The sequence below is a fragment of the Mesoplodon mirus genome, assembly GCF_964341445.2.
Source record: "Mesoplodon mirus genome assembly, contig: HAP1_SCAFFOLD_880, whole genome shotgun sequence".
NCBI lineage: Eukaryota > Metazoa > Chordata > Mammalia > Artiodactyla > Ziphiidae > Mesoplodon > Mesoplodon mirus.
Genome location: NW_028295160.1, coordinates 195,867 through 205,164, shown reverse-complemented (window position 1 = coordinate 205,164; position 9,298 = coordinate 195,867). Strand labels below are relative to the sequence as shown.

The following is a 9,298-nucleotide window of genomic DNA, read 5'->3' as shown; positions in this document are numbered from 1 at the left end:
CATTCTAACCTTGTTTTTGAACTCAGGGAAAAGCATTCATTCTTTCACCATTTCATGTGATGTTAGAAGTAGGTTTTTTGTAGATGTTCTTTATTAGGTTGAGGTAGTGACCTTCTATTCCTAGTTTTCTGAGCATTTTTAATATGAATGGGTGTTGAATCTCGTTAAATGCCTGTTCTGTATTAATTGGTGTGACAGTATGTGTTTCTTCTTTAGACTCAATATGGTAGATTACATTGATGATTTTTTACCATTGAACAAGGCTTGCATCCCTGGAATAAATTCCACTTGGTCATAGTCTATTACTCATGTGGATTCTGATGGTAGGTATTCTTGTGGATTTCTTCTAGTAGGGTAAATTATGGTTCCCCCAAAATGTCCGTGTTTAACCCCTCCTATGACAATATGTGAACGTCACCTTGTATGGAAAAATGGACTTTGCAGCTGTGACTAAGTAAAAAATCTTGAGATGAAGAGATTATCCTAAATTTTCTGGGTGGGCTATATATAAACACAAAGAGCTGTATAGGAGGGACACAGGGAGAGTCAGAGTTGGAGAGACCATGTGATGAGGGAAGCAGAGATTAAAGTGATGCACTTTGAAGATGGAAGAAGGGACTAATTCCAAGGAATGCAGGCAGCCTCTAGAAGACAGAAAGGGAAAGGAAACAGATTCTCCTGTAGGGCTTCAAAAGGAACAAGCCCTGAGACACCTTGCCTAATATCAGACTACTAAGCTGCAAAAACTTTCTTTCACAAAGGGTCAAGGAGGGCTGGGAGCACATACGTGCTGCCCACCTGGACAGAGGGGGACCTGTGAGGCTGACCTACGGATTCTGTGGAGGTGGAGAGACATGAGCCCCTTTCCTCTCCACGCTCTTTGCAGGATCCAGCGGAGAGTCAGGCCACCTGTGGACGCCTGCGGCCCCAGTTCTGCATACTGGTGGTGTAGGGGTCGTGTTCAGGGAGTCTCTGTTGTCCTAACACCTGCCTGGGTCCTGGGGAAGGAATCAGAACCCAGAAGCAGGAGAAGAGCCTTTGGCCAGCAGGGAAGGGGGGTGAGGCCTAGGGCAGGTCCATAAAAGATCAGAGCATCTCAGTGCTTTAGGAGGAAGGGGCTTCAGAGGTGGGCCAGCACAGGCTGTGACAGAGGCTAAGCAGACTGGGAGGGGAGGCACTTCCGGGAGACAGCAGGGGTCTACTCCCTGCCCCTCATTGTTTGCTCGTCTCACTCTAATGAGGGGGTCAGTTCCCCTGCTCTGATGATTCGAAGCCTCTGCCGGCACCCACAGGACGGTGACTGAGGCCTCCACACTCCTCGGCATGGATCCCAGCTCCCACTCAGATCTGGGGCCACAGACACCTCTCCCACCCCCTGCTGCCCCTGTGAGCAAGCTGTTCTTGTGAAACGTGGTCACAGTTTGTTAGGAGGATCTGTTTTCTATGGGGATACAAACCAGTGTTGATACCAGTACACACACGTGTCCAGCCATGGGTGGAAAGGGAAGGGACAGTAGTTCTGGGGTGTCTTTGCGGACCCGTAGGCCCCTAACGCCAGTCCCCAGAGCCACAGCCAGATGGGTCCTCCTCCCTCAGTTGAACGAGATGCTGCTGCACAGAAATCCCACAAGTTCCACAAAGGGGCCCAACTGTCCTTTCCCTTATACACACCTTTAACGGGTGCCCCATGAATTTCCCCACACCCATTCCCCTTGTTGCATCCTCATTGGGATTAAGAGGTAGCTGCCTCCACCACTCTCCACATTGCAATAATCCCAGTGGAACTAGAGGATGCTCCCGCTACGATGAGGCAGACAGTCCTGTCCCCATGGCCAAGACTTTTCGTCTCTGGTCAGGCCACCCACACAGGAAACCCTAGATGAGCGGAGGGTCATCCCAGCGCCGTCGTCTGGCCGCTTCAGGAAAGCAGAGAGAAGCTCCATAATGACAAGGGCCATCTCCAGGCTCCATCCTAGAAACTGGTGAGTGTCCAGAGGGCTGAAAGGCACAAGAGCAGCTCTGCCTCCCCAGAAGGTCCAGGGATGCAGAAGACGGTACAGATGCCCCAGAAGGGCCCTAGCCAAGCAGGCGTTAGAGAAGGGGCTGATGAGGGGGTCCCTGGGGAAAGTGAGAGCTGTGCGTTCCCAGGGGCAGCCTGAGGAGTCCTTGTCTATGTGGAGGAAAGGTGTGGCCACCTGTAGACCCAGAGCTCCTGTGACCTCCCTCATCCTTCCTTCCTCTCAGGATCGCTCTCTGTGGAGCAGCTCAACACCAATAAGATGACAGTGGCCTGAGAGCATTTCCCACGAAAACGATCTTTGTTCAGAGTTTACATACATCACTCCAAAGGTCCTCCTCCGACCCACACCTGACCACATCCACCTCCCCCACCTCCCTAACCCCCCACAATCCCGCTCCCCCTCCCCACCCTGGTGGTCCTGCCCCCCTCCCTTCCCCCCACATCATCCAGGTTCAGCACTGGGAGGAGGAGGAGCCCCTAGGCTCCCCAGGGGGCTGCCCTGGGGCCTCGCCCTGGAGGGCCGGCCCAGCTGTTCCCTACTGGCTGCAGTGCTTCTTCCTCCTCTTCCCACGCTTCTTTGTGTCAAACGGGTCACGCTTTCTCTTTCTCAGCTGTGAGGGGCGAGCCAGCCCCAGAGCCAAGGCTGGCCTCCCAGAGACGCCGAGGCCAGCCCCGGGGATGGGCAGCTTCTCAGCAGCGGCTGGGCGTCCACACAGAGCCCGCTTCCTCGACTTGGGAGCAGCTGGTGGAGCTGGGCTGAGGCCTCTTCTCTGAGAGGAGGGGGACTGGGGAGCACTCTGGGCCCCCCAACCTCCAGAGGAAGCCAGGGCTGAGACATGCGCAGGACTGAGGGACATCCCGAAAGGCACCAGTATATGCTGAGAGTCTACGATGAAGACGCTTTGGAGCACCTCCTCGTTCTCACTGGACCCGTCCCCGGGCACTCGGGCCTCCCGAAGAGGAGAGGCCTTTCTGAGAACAGACGCATCCCTGGATCTCAGTAGAGGGCCAGTGCGCCTTTGACCCTGGGGAGGGGAGAGCCGTACGGGCCGGAATATAGAGAACTCCTGATGTCCTCCAGAGGGAAGAAAGACTTTGGGCCTGCACAGGGCAGTGTCTGTTTGGATGAGCCTATGAAGAGCCTCAGAATCAATCTCTGGTGGGCAGGCTTCATCACTGACCCCTAGATGGGGGTCTTGGTCGTGCCTCTGGGCACCTTGGCCGGCGTCGGACTCAGAAGGACTTGAGGCCATTTCGGATGCACTGTGACTCGGGGCTGCCCGCACACCGTCGTCCTCTTTCAAGGCCAGGAGTCGTTTCTGCACCAGCTGGTAGGAGGGAGGAGGACAGTGACGGCTCCACACACACGTGTGAGAGGAGGAGCACTGGGCAGTGGGACAATGGCCCTGGGGGGGAGGAGGGGACGGGCGACCCCAGGACTCGAATCCAAATACAGACACTGTGGCAGTCCTGCCATCCTCCTGCAACTGATTCCCAGCTTTGTGACCTTCCCTCCCCTCCCGGCTCCCTATCCTTTCCTTCCTTTCACCCTGCACTGCACCCACCCCAGAACGGGCCCTTCCCCATGCCAGGCGTCCCAGGCAGGGGAGGGATGGACAGCGCTATGTGGCCCTCCTGTTCTGGGGCCCTACCTCTCCCCTGTTCACTGGGGTCCCTCCGTGCCCTGGTCTTCCTGGGTGTCCCTTGTGTCCCCTGTTCTACCGGGGATCCCTCCCTCCTCTGGCTCCCCTGGGTCATCTGGGTTCCCCTGTCCCCTGGATCACCTGGGGTCCCCCTCCCGTGGGGTCCCCTGGCTCCCTGAGTGTCCCTCTCCCTCCCCTGACTCACTTCTTCGGGGGTGAGCCCTTCCTCCTGCTCCAGCTCCTTCTCTAGGGCCAAGAGATCCAGCTGTGGGTCTGGGGAAAGCAAATCTGCCAGGAATCCAGGGTGAATGACTGCCTCCACCTAGAACAGAAAGAAGAGGCTGTGAGCATCCTTGGCCAGGAGTGGCCTGTGAGACAAGAAGGCCAGGAGGGAAAGTGAAAAGCAGAGACCCACCCCACTCTCCTGCACAAGGCGGGGATGGTCAGCGCGCGCGCACACACACACACACACACACACACATGCAAACATACACATACACAGTCACACACAAAAGAGCACATATACAGAGGCACAAACACAGACACAAAGGCATACACACAGATAGACACAAACATATACACACAAATATCTGCGTAAACCTCCCCTAACACCAGGCTCAGGAACAAGGAGCTGAGCTTAAGTCCCAACGGCCTGAGCAGAACCCAGATCTTGGGTGCTGAGAGTTCCATGCCCTGGCATCTTGCAGACCCCAGTCTCCAGGCCTAGCCTACTTTGGTGACAAAGTCCTCCTGGGAACACAGCTTGTCAGTGTAGCTTAAGAGATCCGGGTCCGAGTAGGTGCTGTCCTCTTCCTGCTGCAGCTCATTTCCGTCCTCTCCCCATTCTGCATCTGAGTCGCCTGTGGCTGAGTGGACGGGCCCCACCAGCGCCTCCATGATGTCCACATACTCCCTCACAGCCTCAGGTGGAATCTCCTCGGGTGCCTTGGGCTCCGGGGGTCGCTGGGACCTGTGTGGCTTCGGGCGGGAGGGCTGGGCGCTGGGGCCGGACATCCTGGGAGCACAGGCTGAGGCAGAGCAGGAGGAAGGGGAGGAAGGTGAGGGGCTCCCGGTCCACCTCCTGACCACCGAGCGCACGCTGATGAGGGCATTGTTGGGGGACATTGATGTGGGTGTGGGGGGGTCAGGACCACCTGAAGCTTCATGTACAGTTGGACGGGGGAGGTAAGGGGGCATCTAAGAGTCACATGTAAGGAAGTGGGGAACCTCCAATTTTCCAGGGGTGTCCCCATCAAGCCCACTTCTTAGGCAGACTTTGTGTGCAGTCCTTTGACAGGGAGGCGTGAGAGAAGTTACAAAATTGACCAAGTCAATACCCCGTAGTGACAAAGGGCATCTGAGACCCCACCCCCCCACCCCCCGCCTCGGTGGCTGTTTTGCTTGAAAGACCAATGCCCCTGTCTTGAAGGAAGATGATCCACATGGGAACAGTGGCCAACCCTGGGCCCTTACCTGTGCGTTCAACTCCAGTGGGAACCTGGGTGGCTGGCTGAAGGCCCACTTTCAGGGCTGGGGGCCCCCGAGGATCCAGCTTCGGTGGGGCTGGAGGAGGCAGGCCCTGTGCGCACTGCATCCACTGCAACTGCTGAACCTGCATCTCCTCCTCTGCCTCAAATTCCGTGAACCTGGGGGGTGACGGAGGCACAGGCCACCCTGAGAAAATGGCCTGGGTTCTGGAGCCCAACAAAGGCAGCCAAGAATGAGGGATTGGGAGAGGATGTGCCTTGGGGCTGTCAAGGCCCTGTGAGGTGCTGTCCACAGCAGAGAGCTGCTCCTGGAACTGATAGAAGATCTGGGACCCTTCCTGCCTCACCAGCACTGGAGAGCATTCAACAGCATAGAGCCAGGTCGCTGCATTGAACCAGGTCAACGGGACACGTGGCTGACCCAGGGGGCACCCTCCTCATGCCCCCCATCCAGAGCCACATGAAGGGCTGACAGCCGGAGGCTAGAACAGGCATGTGTTCCCCACAGGGGTCCTTGCCCAAATCCAGGACCCTGGGTTGGGCCTGAGAGTTCTGGAACGTAGACCTGGAGACAGGGCTCAGGAGAGGCTGGACGATGTGGATGCTGAGCTTAGAGGACAGGCCTTCCTTTCCTCTGAGAGGTGCTTGTTTGTTTGGTTTTGTTTCTTAAACCAAGGGGATTACCGTGGAGCCAACACTGGAAGGGCCAGAGACCCTTGGGCTGATGACAGCTGGCTTCCCCAGCCTCTTGAGGGATGCCAGGGTACCCACTCAGGCCACTTTTTGTGAGGAGAGGGGGTCCCAAATCGATGTCAGTGGCCGCCAGCTAGCCACCACTAAGGAAGCAGCAGGCTGGCTGGTGGAGCTCTTTCCCCGGCCCAGCCCATATGGCCGGAGTTGGACCCCTACCGGACTCACAGCTTCACCCTGCCCCGTCCTGAGACCTTCATGTGAGGGCAAGGGTAGGTCAAACTCAGGGGAGGGCAGAGCTCGTGGTGGAGGAAGGACAGAAGACCCAAACTGTCAAGGTGAGGGAGGGGTTTCTGGAGGACTGTAGGGCCTCTGGGCTGCGGGCCCCCCGTTCCGAGCGACAGCCCTTCTCCTTTGTCCTCTCTGATGAGCACCCCCACGGCCAGACCCTGCCCTCACCCACTCGCCTCACCCTCCACGCAGCCACTGGGCCCAGGACGCTGACTCACTTTTGCGCCATCTCGTAGTAGATCATCCGGTCAGAGTTGCTAATGTGCTGCCATTCCTGCACGGCCCTGCACAGTCCCTCCTCCAGTGTCATGGTGGGCTTCAGGCGGGCCAGGGATCGAAGCGCTGGGCTGTAAGCACTCGGGGTCAGTCTCTGTGCCCAGCCCAGCCCCCACCTGCCTGACCCCACCCACCAATGTGGACCACACATCACTCAACGCAGCATGACTGAGCAACAGGAGAGTGAGAGGCAGGTGTCTGGGAGAGCAGAGACAAGCCTTCCCGGCTACGGCTGTCACCACCTCACACTCCCTCGAGGATGACCATCCACTCCCAGGCTAGAGCTGGGACACTGTGCCTTGGGGAGCTCTTTTCCTCTTCAAGGCTGCCTCTTCATAATAAAAATCACCATCATCAATGAGGCGTGGCATGTGCCAGGCAATCTGCTGACACTTCATAGATTAGCCCAAGGAGTCTTCTGCACGGTGCTCTGAATGAAGTGTGATTGTCCCCTTTTTACGAGGGACCGCAGGTTTAGGATGGAAATGCCTGCCAGGCTCACAACTCTAGTGGGAGAGAGCCCATGCCCTTAGGAGAGCTCTACCATCACCCTGTTCCTAGTGGAATTCTCCACATCAACAAAGTCGAGGCGTGCATGAAGCGCTCTCCTGGGCCCCGCGCTCCTCCCCCTTCTACGAAGTGACCTCCCCCGGCCACGTACACTCAAGTGCTGTATGAAAGGAGACGGCAGCACAGAAGAGTGTGGCATCCACTCCTTGGCTCCTCAACTTACACCACGACCCTCTCTGACTGCAAGTCTTTAGGCCGTATTACCAGGAGAATCATGGAAGAGCAAGCTGGCTAGACTCACAGGGGGGTGGGGTCAGTTGAGATAAGGCACATTTCAGTCATGATGTCATGGACTGGCAGGCTCGCCCGTATGACCGACAGTGTGCCTTCTCATGGCGTGGACATCGCCCTCACACCTTGCTTCCAGTATCCCTAGAAAGCTAACCTGCGAGTCCATCCCCAGTTCCTCTTTATCTAAGAGCTCCGATAAGCTCATGACCCCCTGAGCGTTCACTCACATGAGAAAGCAGGAAAGAGCTTCTGCATCAGGACTCTGGGGAAGGTGTCTCCGGGCCAGTGGCTTGAGGCGCTGCCACCGTCGGAAGTTACTGTACACGCTCTGGTGGTTAGAGCAGTCCTCCTGCGAGGCATAGGGCTGGTTGGTGTCCAGGCTGCCCTCCCTGGAAGTGCCATGTGGCCATGGCCCAGAGTTCACTGGGCGAATGTTAGGGGCCATCTGGGCAGCTGGTGGTGGAGCTTGAGGAGGAAAGCCTGGGGTCCAGCCTCCCTTGCCAGCCTGAGTAACTCCAACAGCTGGAGCAGTCACAATGGTCTCCATCGCAGGGGTCGCTAAGAATATGGGTGCAGGACATGCAGCACTCCCGCTGAGGGCCCCTGGAGCGCTCCAGTTGAGGGGGCCCTGAGGAACGATAAAGGTCTGAGTCTGGGGGGCCTGCACTGGCCTCCCTTGTGACCTGACTTGTACAGTGAAGTTGCAAGCCCCAGGGGCACCGGGGCCACAGACACCATTAGCCACCAAAGGCATCCTGGGGAAAGCTGGCAGCCGCAGGCTGCTGCCGGGAGGGAATGCGGGGGCGATGAGAGGTGGCAGGTGCTGCTCCCAGGGTGGCCAGTGCTGGGCGCCAGGAATGGGTGGAGGAAAGGACACTGCCGTGAAAGTAGACAAGGAGGCACCGGGGTTCATGGGGACATCCGTTCCCAGCAGTGCAGATGCTGTTGAGGCAAAGGAAAGGAGTGAATGGAGGAGGAGAATGGGCAAGTGGGACTGAGGCTTTCTGCGGCATCAGAGTGTAAATCTCCACAGATGAGAGACTCTTGGACAAGGGAAACTGCAGCGTGCAAATGTCTTCAAGTGATTTTCATGCCCTGACCTCCAGTTGAGAATTATTCCACTCGTGACCCCACGCCCATCCACCAAGCTCCCTGACCCCTGCCTGCCGAGAAGAAACTGCCTCAGCAAGCACTCACTTGGAGAGCCTCCCTAAGGCACACCCTGGCACCTAAGCCTCACAGGCTGTCTCCCAAGACCTGGAGCTGTGTGGACATCCGCTCTGTGAGAAATGGCCCTCAGCCGGCGTACTAGCAGGTAGGGGCCTTCTGCAAGGTAAGTTCTAGGCCCCCAAAGGCCCTTTGTGGACAGGCACTGTGTAAAATATTAGGGCCCCACCTCCTCCTCAGTCCTCCTTTTCCTGATGCTCAGTATAAATCCCCTCTTTCTTTCCTAGCCTCACAAAACAAAACAAAATGCTGGAAAATATCTCTAATGGAATCCTGATACAAACCCATGACACTGGCCCAGAAAGGACCTGCATCTCCGAACAACCCACAGCAGATACGTAACATGGGCCAGGTCCTGCCACCCCTTCCCCAGTGCCCAGAGTCACTGTCATCAGTCAGGAGTTCTGTTCCTAGGGGCTTGGCGTGGTCTGAGAAGTAGGCGCGTGTCCCTTAGATTCTGTCATTTCACAGCCAGTGATGGCTGCAGAGGATTAAACAAGGGCCAGGGAATTGTCATGTTACATTGGTCGTGGGAGTATAGACTGCCTGTGGTCCTTCCCCTTCCAGCTCCCAATAACGGAGAGACAATCTGAGATGCAGGCATAAGCCAGATGCCATGGTGATCAAGTTCTCTGAAACACATCCCCGTTCAGGAGAACAAGGTACACACCACGGTGCACCTAACTAACCGGAACAGATGTCATAGGACGTTTAATAGTAACACAGAAGATCATCTTCCTGATCCTGGGCTACACTCCTTCCCCCTTTAAAAGAGGAAGCAGCCTTCATAGACGTTCCACCCGAACCAACCCCATTCCACATCTGTTCCCTGTCCATGAAGGAGTGACATGAAATAGGAACAA

At 56.7% G+C, this 9,298-nt stretch overlaps 1 protein-coding gene across 1 annotated transcript; it reads right to left on the bottom strand.

Annotated features, from left to right (window-relative positions):
• Positions 1 to 1,577: 1,577 nt before the first annotated feature.
• Positions 1,578 to 9,041, bottom strand: LOC309797682 (NUT family member 2F-like). The gene is given in 7 exon segments (XM_082646132.1): positions 1,578 to 3,617; positions 3,619 to 3,985; positions 4,396 to 4,823; positions 4,926 to 4,951; positions 5,001 to 5,309; positions 6,350 to 6,478; positions 7,436 to 9,041. Coding segments are annotated over 7 exon segments (3,006 nt in total). The 5' UTR covers positions 8,122 to 9,041; the 3' UTR covers positions 1,578 to 2,556.
• Positions 9,042 to 9,298: the final 257 nt, after the last annotated feature.